Source organism: Bemisia tabaci, chromosome 8 (genome assembly GCF_918797505.1).
Source record: "Bemisia tabaci chromosome 8, PGI_BMITA_v3".
In the NCBI taxonomy this organism is placed as follows: domain Eukaryota; kingdom Metazoa; phylum Arthropoda; class Insecta; order Hemiptera; family Aleyrodidae; genus Bemisia; species Bemisia tabaci.
The window spans coordinates 34,434,004-34,453,073 of NC_092800.1; the positions used below are offsets into that span (position 1 = coordinate 34,434,004).

The 19,070-nt window shown below is 45.4% G+C and overlaps 1 protein-coding gene across 3 annotated transcripts in view; it reads left to right on the plus strand.

Annotated features, from left to right (window-relative positions):
• Positions 1-19,070, plus strand: part of Myb (proto-oncogene like protein Myb) — a 71,843-nt gene that overhangs the window by 26,078 nt on the left and 26,695 nt on the right. For all 3 annotated transcript variants that reach the window (XM_019041132.2, XM_019041133.2, XM_019041131.2), the window contains exon 2: positions 16,689-16,872. In XM_019041132.2, coding sequence (XP_018896677.1) covers positions 16,689-16,872 — 184 coding nt within the window. The remainder of the gene's footprint in view (positions 1-16,688; positions 16,873-19,070) is intronic.

Here is a 19,070-nt window from a genome sequence, read left to right on the forward strand (position 1 = left end):
CTTTACTTTTAGGTATTTTTGATCGCCCTAAACCGTTTCTCTTTCGTGTGATCGGCGCCTGGCTTTTAGCACACTGGTATTTGTCCTTGTAAATTGTTGCTGCAAACTATGTAGGCACCTTGTAAACACGGTTATATGTTCAATTCAATTCAAACTTTAGAATCTTCAGTATATGGTTTATACTAACAATACGATTATTTCCAACAATGAAAATGAAAAATTGAATTGCTGAGAAATTCTACAGCCATTGTTTTTTCCCTTTTGCCCCTCGGTTATAATCGGGAAACAGCGTAAAACATTTCGACAAAAAATGCTCTGGTATTCTGGAAACAATTTCAATAAGCAGGCGAGTTTTTTTGACGAACCATTTTAGAAAAATTGAAAATAATGGTTTCTACATCGCAAATGAAAATTTTCGTTTTTAACTAGATGGCTCGCTCCCAACCTAACCTTACTCGAGATGGCTCGTTTTGGAGAAGAAGTTCATCCCCTGTCTAGTGGGTTCTTTTCTCAGCCGACATCGTAACTTCCTCGAACCGGAAAAAATATTTAGCCGGAACATCCGCTCGCAATGCGAGATGGATCATCCGAAAGAATATTATTTTTCGATGTGGGCGAGAGTCCAATTTGTCCACCCCCTGTATCCTCGTGCGCGGGGCCTTTTGATGTAACGCGGGGGTGTGGATCGTGAGAGAACCTCTTCCGTATCCGATAAGTCAAGCAGGATTTCGCCCCATGCGTTTCTTCAGTTGAGGCGTGGTGCTAAAAGATATTTTTATAGTTTAAGCCTGAGCGAAATCTCCACGTGGGGCAAAAACACCACGTGTGCGCTAAGCTGCGTATCTCCCAGCGTCTTTTTTGACGTCGTCGAAATGAGCCCGCTTAGCTTGTCGATGAACACAAATGTGACATTCGTAGTTTCTAGCTCAAACTCCAAAAAATTTCTTCATTCGTTGAGAATGGTCTTAGGAGTCGAACGCAATCTCACACTTTTTTTTTATTTTTCACCGAAAATTCTTGATCTCCCTGCAGCTCATCAATTCATTAATTATCATTAAGCAGTATTTGCTCCAGTTTATCTTTTTTCTCTCCTTCCTTCAATGCATTTGCCAATGAAGTTCGCTCCGTGTTCTGTTCTTCTTAGAGCAATATCTCCATAAATAGTTTACGTGGACCTTTGACATCCTGACAGTTATTCAGGAGTTCTTTGGAACAAGGGCATGTAACGACTTTCAATGCTGATAAGATTGTGCGAATATGTATACAAATTACAGCGAACCAAGTTACACATACATGCGAATTATTTTCACAGAAAAATGAATCAAAATTGTAAGATTTTTTTTTTCAGAAAAAAAATCTAGCAGGGCTCTCAAACTGTTCATCTGGAAACCGTGCACCGAGTTGCACAATCCTAGCAGCATTCCAAGTCCTATACGCCCTTGTTTCAAAGAACTCCTCAATTATTTTTTTTTACTTATTTAAAGTCGATGATCAACACAAGACCTGCAAAACCGAGCTGAGATCAAGATTTAAAATCATCGTATCTAGATCCCCTCATTTTTTGAACGAGGTCTTGTTTAAGGCCTAGATAAACACGCCGATTAATCGCCGCGATTGAAAGACGAAAGCCAATGAAGAGCCATGATTTCGATATATCGACGTGAATGGATCGAAATCAAGGCTCTCCATTGGCTGCCGTCATTCAATCGCGGCGATTAATCGCCGTGTGTGTCTAGGCCTTTGTCTAACCGCGACCGCGGATTTTCAAAGTCCCCTCAGAGCAAGGTCGCCAGGTTGTGCAATAAATTGTGGATATTTACATATGGATTTAATGATACATAGGGGCAAGAAAAGCTCAGATTTTCAGCACTATCTGGCAGCAATGCCTCAGGGATATCGCATCAGGGATTCAGGGACCGGACTTTAAAAGGTTAAGCCGCGCGACAAGGACAAGTCCCGACACGTTTCCTCCCCCGTTTTACTCTAATTTATTTTTAATAGCCCTCGGGTAGCTCCTTCCTTCGTTTCCGTTCCCGATTGGAGATTTCTTTTGTGGACAATCGGTGGAGGATCGGATTCGGAAGTCAGCCGTCGGCGCACAGTGGATCGAGTCGACCGGAGAGGTCGGACATTCAATTTTCAATCAAAACTGAAAATTTTGATGCTTAATTCGTCACTTTTTAAATTTTAAGGGGTGGTTCTGGAAGAAAAGTTTACGAGGAAACCAATGGAACCATTTTTTCAAAACCTCAAGGTTTTGTATGAACGGAGAACGGAGTTATCAGGGTTGCCACAGTCAGGGAAAACTGGGAAATGTCAGGGAATTTTGAGAAGTCAGGAAAAACCTGGAAATGTCAGGGAAAACGATGAAAGTGCCAGGGAAAAATTGATAACTCATCTTTACTTGCTTTTTAGAATGGGTTCGACGTTTTGAACAACAAATTCTGCCTGAAAACTATTTCAAATTATGTCTTTTTAATCATCTAACATATCTTCAATGTCAGGATTTGCCACAGTCAGGGAAAACCGGGAAATGTCAGAGAATTGTAATAATCAGGGAAAACCTGGAATGTCAGGGAAATCGTCAAATCACCTTAATTTGCTTTCTTGAGTAGGTTTGACGTTTCGAACAACAAACTCTGCCTTAAAACTCTTTCTAACTATGTCTTTTTAACAATCCGGCGTTTGTTCAGTTGTCAGAGAATTTCACCAAAATGTGTCAGGGAAATCAGGGGAATGTCAGGGAATTTCATTTTACAAATTCTGTGGCAACCCTGTCAATTGTTACAAAATTTTACTCGAATGTGTCAGGGAAAACAGGGAAATGACAGGGAATTTCATCTTCCGAATTCTGTGGCAATCTTGAATGAGCTTTTAAAGTTTCCAAACTTTGTCCGACCTCCCCCTTTGACTCGACCCATCGTGCGACGGAGGGGATTCCGTCCCGCGGTCCCTGTCCCTTGTCTGGTGGGTCGCGGATCGCCCGAGGGATCGAAGCGGGACCCTGCCGAGATCGAATCAGGATCGAACACGAGGACCTTGTCTCAAGGATCGCTTTTGTTTCCCTCCGTGCAGTCAGAACTTCAAAGAAATGTGGAATGAATGAAGACGCTGCCGCGTTTTTGAATCGTAAGTTTCGTGCGGTTCCATCAGAGACGATTTACTATTGAATGAATCAGTCACACCCATTTTTTTAAATTGATTTTTTGAAAGTATGGAGAGAACTGAGCTTTTAGGATTGTTTTCCGGGGTTTTCAAACCTTAAATAGCAAAGAATCCCTGTTTTAAAAACACTCAAAAATGGACCAATTTGACTGGTCGTTGTTTTGATGCGGAACGAGTGATGACCCAAATAAGACTGCCTTATGCATGACGTCAGGTGTGGCCGCAGGAAAACATCCCCCGTCCGCCCTACACGGAGAAAAAAACTTCGTGCGTGGGACCCGGAGTTTAGGTCATATGGATCTCTGAAGTTTTTGGATTGAGCATCCGAACACTTAAGGCCCAGCTGCTGAGGTTTGGATCATACATCTGAAACTTCAGTTCTTACATCTGAAGTACTTCGGTTTTCACATCCGAAAAACTTCGATTCTCACATCCGAAAACTTCGGCTCTCACATCTGAAGTACTTCAGATGTAAGAACTGAAGTTTCAGACGTATGATCCAAACCTCAGCAGCTGGGCCTTAAGTGTTCAGATGCTCAATCCGAAAACTTCAGAGATCCATATGACCTAAACTTCGGGTCCCACGCACGAGGTTTTTTTCTCCGTGTAGCTTACAGGAGAAATATAAATAATTTTCCCTCAAATTTTCAAACGCGTTAGATCTAATTGCTAGTCAATTGATTTGAAGAAATGGAAGACGAATGTTCACAAGCTCCCCTAGTAATTTCTTCTTTTTTTTTCGGAGGAAATTCTACACAGCGTTACAAGCTTCATAAGGGTTCCCTCCTTGGCACAAGAGCTGTACAGGGGCTTCATTCCCAGTGTCGCTCCATTTTTCATCCCATTCCCGGACTTTTCTCACCGATGTAAACGAATGTTATTTCATAACGTTCAAAACGCGCAGAAAATCGCCATGAGAACCCGTTGTCCCTTTACGGAAGGGCGTATCTCAAATTCCACGTGAGCCCTGTCTCGCGTATAAATCCATACTTTTCGGGGCTCATACTAAACTCGAGATACAACTTTACGTCAGAGGAGCGACGAACTATACCCGTCATTTTCGACACACTTAAAAGCCTCGGTGAAACAGGTGCACGGTAAGCCCGTATAAAGTGCCAACCTCGATCCACAATTCTACATCGGGACCAAGTACTCTATTCCGAGGTACAAGCCGTACGTAACTAGTACGGACATCCTGTCAAAATGCTCTTGTTCGCCGCGAGACTCTTCCGAGTGGGAGCGTATGGGAAATGGAAGGCTACAACAACACGAACTCGCGGAACGGAATGGTATCGAGGTGAAGTGTCGTTCGGAATAATTAATCTAGCCCCCGAGGCTGGGATTCGGGACGAGCCTGCGGGCTGAAATGCCATTTCCTATGGGGTGGCAGGAAATCGGTAAGGGGGGTGGTGAGAGGGGGGGGGGGTCGTGGCCGCCCTCGCGCCCTCATCGCGGAACGAGTCCATTGTCGCGGGTCGGGTCGGGTCGGAGTTCGGGTGCATTTTGACATCTAGGTGCACAATACCCATGCACCTCGAAAGTAACGTAGGGGATGCATTATTCAATTGTGAATGGAGAATTTGCACGCAACTTTTTCATTGCTTCATCTGACGGTGCACTTAATGAGTTCGCTGTAGTTTTCAGGGAATGGGAATTTAAGGAAAAGAGATGTAAAAGTAAGAAAATGTTACGCATTGAGGAGTCATTTGGCGAAATTTTCTATCGATATATCACTGGCAATAACCTCTTTTGGATCTAGAGTCTAGACTCTTTAAAAAATTATACTAGAAAAAATACTCTTGATTCCATCGGATTTTTGCTCGATTCGAGCAATTAAGTATTAAGAGTATTTTTTCTTGCCGAATGTGTTATGAGTCTTGACTTTAGATCCAAGAAACTTTTTTTCCCCCGTGCACATGTATGTTAGCAGATTAGGTTATTTTGCCATATTTCCTCCAATAATTGCTCATTCTAAAAACCAAGGATATCCTCGTGCTCAGTTCCCTTAGTTGTTTCATTTTAAACTTTTTTTTTTTTTTTTTTTTAATTCTACAAAATTGTAGACACCTGCATATTCTCCATCGGACGCATTTGAAGCCTAGTTTCCACCTTCCAAATAGAAAGCGGAAGTGGATCCATGGCATCATTCACGGTTTCCCAGGTCGCCGGAAATTCTTCTCTTAACAGAGGAAAAATCACCCACATCTAGTCATGAAAATTCGCCTAATAGAAAAAAAAGAAAAAAAAACCAAAGTAGCCAACTCGCGAGAATCCCGACCGGTTTCGTGCGATGGTCCACCGTCCCCTGGCAGCGTGGGAAGTCAAAATTGGAAGGCGATATGCATACGGGATCGCGGCTCGAATAAGCGCCGGGTCGAACTCGAAAGGCGCGGTGTTCGCGGACCGCCTTCCCACGGACCGCGAGGTGCATCAGCCCCCTCGCGCGAGGTGCACGCCGGATCGCGGAACATCGGAACAATGAGCCGAGGAGGGTCTCTTCGCTTCCGGGGCCGCGGCCTTGCGTAGATTCCAAATAAGTCGTTTTCAGAAAGGGACAAGTCCATTTTTTCATGAGCCTTGAGATGCATATAAGGATATGCTAGCTGAGACTCATCAAGAAATGGATCTGTTCTCTTTTGAACTGAAGTGATTCGTTTGAGGAGGAGGGACAAAAAATCTCCGTTTTCGCCTTTCAAATGATGGAGCTTTCGCGCTATCCTGGAATTGACGAATTAATCAACTTGAACGCAATGTGATATTCCACGAGAAACAAGATCTGTTGAAATTTAAAACTAGTTGTTTTTAGTGTTCCTATCAGTTTGCCTTCAATTCCCTGAGTAGGCAACGTAAGCGCCAGGTTCTAAGCCGCTAGGCTTCGAAGTAGTAATTGTTGATTTCAGCAGTTTAGCCGTGTTTTTCATTTCATGGGAGTAGGGTAGGGTGGGATGAAAAGTAAGGAAGACATGAAGATTGGAAATTTCAGCGAAATATTTCATGAAATTTCACGAGGCTGCGGAATATTTCATATTTTTCAGGGGGTAGAGTATGCAACCCGCACTCAAACGCACAATAATAGAAGAAAGTCACAATTTTTACACATTACGAAACATGAAAAGGAACCGGTATGTTTCAATATCTTTCATAAATTTCTGAAATTTCAAGATTTTATTTTCAGAAAATTATGCCACCCTGGAGCAGGGGTGTAATACTAGCTCTTATGGCCTTAGAGTTCCAACGAACGTTAGATATATCGGCGAATAAAATTTTCTGAAAAAATTTGTAGAAACCATGTATTAACACAACACGTGTGATTCATCCCAGGAATTTTGGCTTTATAAACTTAAATACGGTGTTCCTCGATAGTATATCATCGTGACGACAAATGTGATACATTTTCAGACAGTGTTGAATGAACTTAAATTAACTTTTTAGGTGAAATTTCAAGAAAAATTGTTCTAATTTCATCAAATTCCTACCGCCTTCTTCCTTATAAAATGGCACCTCGGGCTAAAGCACAATGCGGTAAGCGGTGAGCACCATGCACGCCTTCCCCCTCCGCGTCCGCGGATCGCGATGACATAATCCTGCTCGGCCTTTGACCCCGGATCCCTGATCCCCGAAAGGGAGGGTTGCCCAATGCCCAATTAAGACCCGCTCTATCCGTGCGTGAGCCCCGAGCTCCCGGTCTCCCGATTTAAGTTGTTTCGGGAGTCCACAATGCATCGTCATGAATTTGAGATGCGCGGGCTGGTATTGGTATTCATTTTGACTGCCGAGGGAATGATTACAACCGGGATGGCGCGGTCACCCGAGGCCCGGGGGCAGGATGAACTTGCTCTTTCGCTAATTGTTATCTCGCGGGCACCCTCGGAAGAAGGAAGACGATCGCGGAACAGGCTGGGAACCTCCTGTCTTTGCTGGCTTCCGCCACTTGTGGCTTCGGATTTTATTTGTTTCCATGCGGAGGGACAAGTTGTCTACAAGCCGCACGGTTCAGGAAACCCTCGGTGAAAGAGCCTACAAGGCTTGTAGTGAGGATAAAATTATGCAGTTTCACGTATCATCTGCTAACAAATTAATCAATTCATCGAAGAATGATGCAGAATTTTTGTCAATAGTCAATGGTCAATAGTATATTACTTGTACTTCATTTTGTAATATGAACTACGATGTCTTCCTCATTTTAGAAACAACACATGTGTCGTTAGTTATACTAAGCAGATAAGTTCTTTTAACAGCAGCAATAAAGTTCTTCATAACAGCACTACACTGGAAAAAAAAAACACATTGGATCTAGAGTCCAGACTCTTGAAAACATTGACAAGATAAAATACTTTTGATTCAATCAGATTTAAGCTTAAATCAAAAGGAAATCCGCTCAAATTAAGAGGCTTGGTTCTTGAGTTAAGCTTAAATCTGATTGAATCAAGAGTATGTTTTCTTGTCGATGTTTTCAAGAGTCTGGACCCTAGATACAATGTGTTTTTTTTTTCTCAGTGTAGACGTCTTCTTTCCCAGCGACCCTGCTTACTTTTGCATAGTGCCATAAAATTCCCCAATAACGCTCTGCATGAGGGCAGAACTACAGTCCGCATCTCTATTCCTTGCACCATAAGGTGAACCATAAAAACATCTGTGGGATGGAACGAGTCTGATGATCTGACTGATCGTGGAAACGAACATCACACCTCTTGTTTCCCAGCGAACCCTGGCTTCTTTTTGCATAATGCCCTCCGATTTCCCAGCAACGCCACCAGAACAGATCCGTCCACATCTCTTTCCCTCGTACCATGAGGTACAGTACCGCCAAAAAGCATCTGCGAACGTGTCTGATGCTTCCACCGATCATTAAAATCGTCCTCTGACGTAAGTGAGCCTTGTTCCTCCTATAACTCAATACCTTCCAGGGCTCATGCAGTAATAGAGATACGCCCTCATAAGTTAGATAGGCAAAACAGCACTTCGGGGGCAATTCGAGAGACGGGTAGCGTGATCTAGCCCATCACCAGCTCGCTCACCGAAGCGTCTCAACTCGGCACAACTTCATCTTGCTCCACAAATTGATTCCGCGGCAGCTGTTCCGTTTCCTCCTGGACCGTGACTGGCTGCCCAGTGGCGTGGCGTGCTTTGCGATATATCGATTTTTATGCCATTTAAACGAATGGAAAAGGATCGATAAAGAGGGTGTTCGCAGCGAACACCTTCATAATCGATTCTTTACCATAGGTTTATATGGCAGAACAATCGATACATCGCAATTCACGCCACGCCACTGCGGCTGCCCCCGTTTTCACAGTTTCCGCGAGGACCTGGCTGACCAGGGCTCGTCGGTTCGGACCCTGGGGTCCGTGGACCATGAATCCTCCCCCGTCTCGCGGGTTGGTTCTCGTAATTCGAGCTCGTGAGACGCTCCGGAGAGCACGCAACCCTCGCGAGGCGTCGTTCCGCGAGGCTGCGCCGGGCTGGGGAGGTTCTAATCGCTGGAGACTGACGTAAACAATGGGGCCTCAGGATGTTCCACCGCAGACTCGGCCGACTTCGGTCGACCGCTTCGGGGACCGGACATCCTAAATGCCCGATGAGACCTGAGATTCAGGGTCGATACGAGAACTGGGGGGCCTCTGGGTGATGTACGACCCCCTGGCAACTTGGGCGCATGTAGGGAAGTGGGGGGGGGGGGGTTGCCCTATCTAGAAATCCACTGGGTTCCTTCCAGAAATTTCAAGGGATTTGACGAATTAACAGGGTGTCTAGCATCAGGAAAACCAGAAAAACCGGAAAATATCAGGAATTTTGGCCGATCAGGAAAAAATCAGGGAAATATCAGGAAAATCGGAAAAATCGGACGTTTTATCAGGAATTTTTCTTACGCGAATCTCCTCAGCGGAGAAAGTCTTACTGCTTTTTGTCTATCGTGCCAGGAGTCGAGAAAAATCAGGAAAATATCAGGAATTTTGAAAAGGAAAACATCAGGAAAAATCAGTAAAATGTCAGGATTTTTCAAAATTAAAAAATACTAGACAACTTGCTTGGGCGGATGTAGGGAAGTGGGGGAGGGGGGGGGGCTGCCTATCTAGAAATCCACTTGGTTCCCTCCAGAAATTTCAAGGGATTTTACGAATTAAGTGCGTGATTTTTTTGTCATCTTCAGAATTACATTTAAACCGAGTGTGGTTAAGATGTTTCAGTTTTCAATATTTTTTCTGGGGAGGCTCTTCGGACTTCATCAAGAAAATGGGGGAGTCACCTCGGGCCTCAAATTTCAACTCTCACTACACCCTGTATGCATAGAAAACGAAGTATCGCAGGATTGCCACAGAATTTAGGAACTGAATTTCCCTAACATTTCCCAGGTTTCCCTGACACATTTTGAACGGCTGAAAATATTTCAGATGGTCATAAGACACAATTTTAAATACTTTTCAGGCCAAATTTGTGGTTCGAAATGTTAAACCCCGAAGCATTCTGGAGAGCAAATAAGGGTGGTTTAACTGTTTTTTCCCTGACACTTTCGTCATTTTCCCTGACATTTCCAGATTTCCCTGACTTTTTAAAAATTCCCTTACGTTTCCCGGTTTTCCCTGACTGTGGCAACCCTGAAATATGCCTCCATAATCTTTGTCCCGTCCCCGGATCGGAGAGAGGGGCAACTCCCGGAATCTCGCCCTGGGGGCCGCCTCTCCTGGAAGTATCCCGTCATAATTTCGAGATTGTCGAAAGAATAATCGGACAATTTGTTTCTTTGATAATTACTCTTCCCTTCGCGGCAGGGCCTCGGCTCGTGCGCTCCTTCCCGGCAGAAACCGCGTAAATCCAATCAAATCCTATGGTAGTTACGCGGTTTTCGCCGACCGCGACGCTTTCGCCCCTGCTCAGGAGACCGGAAACACCCCGAAGGAGAATGAAACGCTAGCGTTCACTACAGGATGTGCGATGAACGCCTAACCGGATACGAAGATGCTACGCCGTAATGTAAATGCCTTGTCTTCCTATTCTCTTTTTTCCCCGTAATTTGGTGGTATTCCTGCCCCGGCCGTAACGGCTTTTTCCGCGCTCCTCTCTTTTCTTTTTTTTCGCCCGCGCTCCTCTCGACACACCTGTGCGTTCGTTGTTTCGAGTACAGGTTCAAAGCTTCATTTCTCGCGCTCAAGCGGGATAATATAAGTGCAACAGAGGTCTTGAGACCTGGACTTGTGACTGCCCATGGAAAAGTGGGCCTTGGTCCTCACATATTCAAAATTGAATTAATGACAGCAGAGGGTAGAGAGGCGTTCTACAAACATTCTGGGAAAAACAATTGCCAAAAATGTCATACCAAACCGGCGGATTGAAGCTCGCAATTCGCCCGTGCCACACTATCAAAATACTCCAAACAAGCCAATCACAACACCTGATCTTGATATTTTGATGGCTAGCTTTGATAGGTGACACACTGAAACAGGCTATCGAAAAAACGTTGTTTCGATGAAGAGATATATAAAATTCAAACCCGTTATATTTAAAGTACGTAATTGCCAAAATTTGACTCAAATGCATGCTTTCTGCTACAAATGAAAATGAAATAAACTGTTCGTAACTTATCCTTCTGGAGTTCTGGACCTACCGAAAAGTTGTCCGTGGAGATCTCGAATTTCAATTTTTACAATTGACAAAAAACCCTTCGGCTGAAATTTTGCCTCCGTGGACCCTTGCAATTTTTTTCGCCTTTCTTTGCAAATAAATTTGAGAGGCAGCGGGAATCCGTAAGGGGCATGGACGGAACGTAACATTTTTGGAGGGGGGATTAGAGGGACACTTAATCAATAGGGATCTGCTGGGGAGCAAAAAAAGTCATTCTACCAAAAGGGTCACAGCATTGGCGTGGCGTGTTTTGTCATTCGATTGTTTTTGTTTTTTTGTTTTTTTTTTTTTTTTTTATTTATTTTTTTTTTTAGTAGATTGATGTTTGAAGGATACCTACAGTTTTGCAGGTGCTTCATCAATCGTTTTTCGCGCAAGGTTCCGGGTTTCTGAAATTTTACTCTGGAAGGTGAGGTCCCCTTTCACTTATCCGATAATAATTATGAATCAACTAAACGTTTTCGCATATCCACAACAATGAAAGAGAACTTGGTCTGTTTTCCGCTTACTCGGAGATTTTAACGCAGAGTAGAAAAGTTGGATGGAGCGAAACGCGTGGGCGCGATACAACAGGGTGTCTACTAGTCTGGGAAGTCCGAAAATAGTACTGATTTTTTAAGGAGCGGTCCGGAAGTACAGGAAAAGTGCGGAAATTCCGCAAGAAAGGTCCTGAAATTTTTCTTTCATATACCACTCGTATTTTTTTATTAAAACCTGAAAAGAATGCAATCCCCTTCGCGTTAATTTTTGGAGTAGTATTCGCCTGCAAGATCGCGATTATGCAATCAGTTAATCTTAAAGCCACTGACGAATTTTGGTTTCTACGTCATTTTTGTTGCAAATCGAGCGAGGGTCTCTCAACTGAGTAACAACTCAGCGGACCAGAACGTGATCTGAGATAATTTTAAAGAACTCGATGAACTCACACACGCGTGAATCCGTTCAATTTTTTATTCGCAGGGAAAATTCTGTCCCAACTGTAAAAAATCGCAGGTACTGCAGCAATTTCAAAGGTTCAAACCAAAAAATGAATAATTTTTAGTATGTGTTCGCACGTTCTGTAATCTCCGGGGCCAATCCAAGTTTTTTCATTTAAAAATTAAAAAGAAACCAAGCAAAAAAGGAAAATAAGTTTTATCCTATTAATTTCCCTGCGTCAAAATTAGTCGATCCGGTGTATAATGACATTATCCGCTAGAGCGTCTCCAAACGATGAGACGGCAAAATAGCTACCATCGTGTAAGCTCGCGGTTCGGAACTCTGCTCGGCACACAGTGGATCGAGTCAATGGGAGAGGTCGGACTAAATTTTGAAATTTTAAAAGCTTATGACTCCATTTATACAAAACTTTGAGATTTTAAAAGTATGGTTCCATTGGTTTCCTCGTAAAATTACTCCTCTAGAACAGGGTGTCTAGCATCAGGATTTTCCGATTTTCTCGATTCTATCAGGATTTGAGGTTTATCAGGATTTAATCCCGATTTCATCAGGATTTGAGGAAAAATCGGTCGTAAAATCAGGATTTGAGAAAAGTCGGCTGTCCGATCGGATTTTTATACGCTTTTGCATAGGCTTATGCAGAAATTTCAATTTTTCTCCGCAAAATATCAGGATTTGGAAACATTTTGAAATCAGGATTTAGCAGTCCAAAATCAGGAAAAATCAGGATTTCCCGAAATAATAAAAAAAAAAAAAAAAAAAAACTAGACACCTGTAGAAGCACCCTTAAAATTCAAAATGTGACGAATGAACATCAAAATTTCCAGTTTTAGTCAACAATTTCATGACCGACCTCTCTGATCGATTCGATCCACCGTGCGGCATATCGTTCCTCCGACGTGAGGGCGTCTCTCAATTTCCACGTGAACCCCGTTTCACCTCTAAACCAATGCTCTCCGGAGCCCTTGCGGAAATCGAGATACGACCTTTCGCGTCAGTAGAGTGACGATGTATCCGAAGCGCAGCCGATGGGTGATGGGCGATGGGTTTGAATTTTAAATTAAAGCTCCGGTTTAAATATAACCCAGCGATCAATTAAACAATCCGAGGAGCGAGGACGCTCCGCGCATGCGAGCCGAATCCCCGTTCGCCTTTCAATCGCGCTACGATAAACACAACACTGATGCAATCGTCGGAAAGAATAAGACTCGCCTTTAATACTGCCATGTTAAGGAAGAACGCCGTATAGGCATTCAAGAGTTGCCAAATTTCTCTAGATAAAACATGAATTTTTGAGGAAAGTTATACTTATTTTTCCTGGAAATTGTCAGATATTTTAGATTAAATTGCGAACAAAATGGTCTGTAGTATTTGACGAAAAATATTAACAATTTTCCCAGTAAATTAAGGTTTTATTGACGGAAATATGGCAACGTCTGAAGGCTCACACGGCGTTCTTCCTTAGCACGTCAGAATACTGCCATACTGAGGAAAAACGCCTTACGAGCCTTTAGACGTTGCCATATATTCTTCAATAAAACCTTAATTTACTGGGAAGAAACACTGATGCAATCGTCGGAAGAATGAGACTCGCCTCCGATACTACCATGTTAAGGAAGAACGCCGTGTAAACCTTTAGACGTTGCCACATTTCCTCCAATAATACATTAATTTCCTGGGAAAATCGTTATTTTTTGTTCACTTTTTTCTGACATTTTTTTTGCAATTTTGTCTAAAATGTGTGAAAATTTCAAGGAAAAATATGCATAATCGTTCCCTGAAATACATGTTTTATCCGGGACAATTTGGTAACACTCAATCCTTTTATTAATCGCGCTACAATAAACATAACACTGATGCAATCGTCGGAACAATAAGGCTCCCCTTTAATACTCCCATGCTAAGGAAGAACGCCGTATGAATCTTCAGACGTTGCCACATTAAAACCTTCAATAGCCAAGCCTTCAATAAAACCTTAATTTACTGAGAAAATGGTGCATTTTTTTTCTTCAATTTTTTCCGACAATTTTGTTCGCCATTTTGTCCTAAATGACTGAAAATTTCAAAGAAAAATATGTACAATCGCTCTCAAAAATATATGTTCTATCCGGGGCAATTTTGCAACTCTCGAATGTGCATACGGCGTTCTTCCTTAGCAAGACGGAATAAATCGCGCTGCGATAAACCGAGCAGACAATCGTCCGAATCTCTCGGTCGTGTTTCGGGGATAATTTATGATGGAAGGTCCTTCGGATCTCGGTGAGAAATCCGCTCGGAGAACCGGTTCGGGAGCGTCTTGGTTTGTTTGTTCTTCGGTTCGCGGATCCCTCGCGACGACGACGGTCCTTAGGTGGTCGGTGACCTACTTCGAGGGAGTTGCAGGGGTAGTTTACCCTTCCGAAAGCTCGGGGGCTCGAACCCTCCCCTCGCGAGCTTCAGCTGCACGCAACGCGGCCGCAGATTAATATTCAAAGCTGTCATGACCAGCGCGGTCTAGACCGGGGGGCGAATCGGAGGGATCGTAAGTTGGGGGTCTCATGTTGTGGAAGCAAAGTTGATTCCGTGGGCGAGAACCACTGCCGTGATAGCGGGAAGAGCTGTAAGTGCTAAAATGAGGTTTTGAGAAAACGGGCTCAGCGCTAGAAAGAAAAACACATTGGATTTAGAGTCCAGACTCTTAAAAACATCGACAAGAAAAAATACTCTTGATTCAATCAGATTTAAGCTTAAATCAAGAACCAAGCCTCTTAATTTGAGCGGATTTCCTTTTGATTTAAGCTTAAATCTGACTGAATCAAGAGTCCTTTTTCTTGTCAATGTTTTCAAGAGTCTGGGTTCTAGATCCAATGTGTTTTTTTCCAGTGGGAGGGCGAAAGATCGTATAGACCGTAAGTTGGGGGTCTCCTATTGTGGAAGAAGAGTCGATTTTGTGGGTGAGAACCTCTGCCGTGATAGCGGAAAGAGCTCTAAGTGCAAAAATAAAGTTATGAGAAAACGGGCTCAGGAGCTTCTGACCGGAAAAGTTTATTAAAAGAAGCCTCCGTTCTTTGTTAAATTGCCACTAATCGTCCGAAAGACTCCTAGAACTCGTTTGGATGATTAGAAATTGACTGATTTTATTTCCATTACATGAAAAGGGTATTTTTCATTTTCATGCTAGGTTATTGTTAGGCAAGACGGTTGTAAGTCCTATCTGCTGCATACTTTCGTGGTTGCGTTTTGGACACACAACAAACAAATTTTCAGGTTAGAAATTCGCAGAAGAGGGCGGCACTTTACTTGAAAGCACTGATTTTATTGGCTCTCTCTGGAGGAGTAATGTCACTTACTACCGTCTTGCCTTAAACTACGTCACTTTTTGCGCACTTACGACTTTCTCGTGTCTCGTTTTGATACAATGAAGATGAATTTCGCTGTCATAGCTATGTCAGTGATCTCATCTTAAAGAGTTAGACGAATTTTGAAGGAAACTCCAAATTTGACACTACAGGGTGTCTACAAGTCCGGAAATAGTACTGATTTTTTAAGGGCGGTCCAGAAGTACTGAAAAAGTGCAGTAATTCCGCTAAAAGGTCCGGAATTTTTTTTAATTTTTTGTCATTTTTGTCGCAATTTCAAATTTTTGAAATTTTTCGAATGTCGTCAAATAGCAAGGCGGATAAAGAAAGGTGGTCGCATTCCGTACCCTCTTGACGTCACGCGGTATCGGGTACATCGGTACAAGGGCCGGACGAGGCAGGGGGAGTCAACCCGACCGCCGCGTGCCGCTGCGCGCCACGGCGTACCCGTACCCGCCTGACGTCACAGATCTTCAAGATGGCAGCCAAAATCGAAATGCGACCACCTTCCTTTATCCGCCTTGGTCAAATAGAGGGTTGGGAAAGGAAAAAGTGCGGAATACTTCTGTTGAAGGCGATACTGAATTTCTTAGGAATGTACTGAAAAAGTACTGTAAAAGTAATGATTTTTGGCCAGCCTCTTCTAGTAGACACCTGCACTATCAATCCGCCATCACGGCAGTATGAATGGTCCCTCGCGAACTGCCCCCGCGAAAGAGTCTTAACTTTCAAGGTTCCGCAACTTTGACTCGTCGCTGGGAGAATGACAGAACACCCTCGATGACACGCCTCCGTAGCGCTCTAGCGACGACGGCGGCGGAAGGCCTGGATCAGCGAGCCCCTAGGGTTACGAGGGGAGCTTTACTCGTCGGCTTCTTCGCGGGGGAACGGCGACAGCGGTAGGGGCGCGGGACCGAGGCGACCGTGACATTTGCCCCGGGAAGCGGGACGAAGGAAATCATGGCGGCCTAATTTAGATGAGGAGCAACCCATCTCTCGTCCCTGGCCTTTGCCTTCCACTGTCATAATGAGCCCTCCGGGTAGTAGTCGGCCAGCGAGCAGCTCAACCGTATCGCGCCCGCTCGTACAGACGACCGACCCTTCTTGTCTTGTAAAATTGATGAATCCGAGTAAGGCGATGATACGGAGCAAAAACGCCGTATGGACTTTCGATTGTTGACGAATTGCCACTCGGAAAAACATTCATTCTTGAAGGAAGTCCTGGATATTTTTCCTTGAAATTTTCAGCCCTTTTTAGATCAAAATGCGAACGGAATCCTCAGAAAAATTGGATTAGGAATTACCACACATTTTCCTGAAAATTCCTGGCAACACCTGATGGCTCTTACAGAGTTTTTATTTAGCGCAGTAGAGTTGTGCTTCTGTGTTGAAGAAAATCGCGTTACGGACATACGACATTCGACAAACTCCTTTCTTTCTCCCGGGAGGAAGGGGGGGGGGGAGGTTGAAATGTCAATTTTTAAGGATGGTTTTGAATAGTTTTCTTGATTGATTTACGAACGAAACTTTCCGAAAGATTACAATAATCGAAAAACTCTTAATCCGCGCAGAAAATTATTTTTTAACGAAGGACATGATTAACGATTTTGATGATTTTTGTTTCAGGTCCAGGTCAGGATATGGGAGCTCAACGGACGAAGATTCGGACGTCTCCGGTCAGTCGGACCGGGACACGATGGACGGACCCGACTATCAGTCGAATCACGCCCACGTAGACGACATCTCATCCTCGGACGTCACCGCCTCTAGAGTCGCCGTCGTGAACCGAGGGCGCTGGTCAAAATCAGAGGTAGGGTCATCCGAAACTGCGTTGAACATTCTTCATTGGGCGGCTCCGGGGGGGGGGGTGGCGCCGGGGGCGGCACCGTGACGATGGGGGAGGGGACCTCCGGGGGGAGCGGGGGGGTAGAGTGGCGAGGGGGGCGGGGGAAGGGGAGTGGGGGGGGGGCGGGGTGGGGGGCGTAATGGGGGAGTGGAAGGCGGTTGGGCCGGGGATCAGAAGGGGAGTAGACACCGGGCCTCGTGTGGGACGGGGCAGCGCGAGGAGCGCCGGCCGCGGGAAGGGGGAGGGGGGGCCGGTGTGGGGTCGGTAAGTGGTGGGGAGGGTTGGGGGTTGGGCGCCGGGCGGGGTGGGCGGGCGGGCGTGTGGAGGGGTCGGTGGTGGGGCGGGGGAGACTGGTCTCGCTTGGGGTGACGAGGGCGGGGGGGTTGCGATGTGGATCGGCGGGGGGCGTCCTATCGCCAGCGGGGGGCCGCGTATGATGGTCTGGAGGCGCCTGATGTGTGCGCTTGGGTGTTGGTCTGCTTGCTTGAGTTTGTCGTAGTTGGGTTGTGTGTTTCTTGGTTATTATTCGGGGGCCTTAGATCCGTTTTTTTGGTTTTTCTTTTTTTTTTTTTTGGTCGGAGCGGCGGGCGGCGGGGGGGGGGGTGTGCCGGCGGGGGGGGCGGGGGGGGGGGGGGGGGCGTGGGGGGGGGGGGTGGGGGTGAGGGGCGCCAGGGGCGGGGGGGGGGGGTGGGGTGGTGGGGGGGTGGGGGGGGGGGCCGGGGGGGGGGGGGGGGTGGGGGGGGGGGGGGGGGGCGGGGGGGGGGGGGGGGGCTGGGGGGGGGGGGCGGGGGGGGGGGGGGGGGGGGGGGGGCGGGTGGGGGGGGGGGGGCGGGAGGGGGGGGGGGGGAGGGCGGGGGTGGGGGGCGGGCCCCGCGGGGTGGGGGCGGCGGGGGGGGGGGGGGGGGGCGGGCAGGGGGGGCGGGTTTCTTCTTTTTATTTTTGTTCTTCTTTTTGTTCTTCACTGGTGGTTCGTTCGACTCTTGTCTTTATTCTCCGTGGGTCTTCTTTTCGGTTTTGTTCGGTCGTGTGTCTTTTTTTCGCTATTTTTCGGGGCATTTTCGTATCGGGCCATTCGGGTTTTTCTTTTTTTTTTTTTTTTCGGTTTTTTTTTCGTCGGGGGGGTTTTCGGGTTTCGGGCAGCTGGGCCCCTGCAGCCGCAGTAATGCACCAGGGGCTGATCTTGAAATATTATTGACAAGCAATGACATGGACACGAAGAGGTAAAACTGAAGCGATTCTATTGGTTGAAATGGGTGGCTGGGGCGATTATTGAAACTGATGGACAAAGCGATAGACAAAGAAGACATAGGGAGTATGGAGCGATCTTATTGGTTGACATGGTTGGTTCCTGCAGACTAAGGAAGAAAATGATGGACTAACTGTCGGATCTTCGGTGGGTTGCCGTTAGTTAGTCCATTACCTACCTCCTATGTCCATTGCCACCACCTGCTTCCACCAATAGGATCCCTCCAAATCCCTTTTGTCGTCTTTGTCTATAGCTTTGTCTATCAGTTTCAATAATCGGCCCGCAGGAATGGACAAAAGAGGTAAGTACTAAACTAACTAACGACAACCCTTAGGAAACCCTACAGTTACTAGTCCATCATTTCCCCCTTTAGTCTATGTGAAGCATCCGTTTCAACCAATAGGATTGCTTCATACTTCCTATGTATTCTTTGTCTATTGTTTTGTCTATCAATTTCAATAATCAGCCCCCAGGGTGGGGTGTTGAGAAAATTTACTCGGGATTAGCTTTCCGAGGGAACACACGTCTTTGGGGAGCTCCGCGAAAAGGGCACTGGAAAAAAAAAACACATTGGATCTAGAGTAGAGTCCAGACTCTTAAAAACATCGACAAGAAAAAATACTCTTGATTCAATCGCCGCGGATTTTTGCTTAAATCAAGAACCAAGCCTCTTGATTTGAGCGGATTTCCTTTTGATTTAAGCTTAAATCTGATTGAATCAAGAGTACTTTTTCTTGTCAATGGTTTTCAAGAGTCTGGACTCTAGATCCAATGTGTTTTTTTTCCCAGTGGGTGAAATCGCGCATCGGCTGAATATCGACCAATCGATGGATTTAAGCAAGAGGGATACTTCTCCATCAGGGTTTCATGGGCCTGGCCCTCTAGGGGATGAATTGGGATTGAATTAAGTGGTATG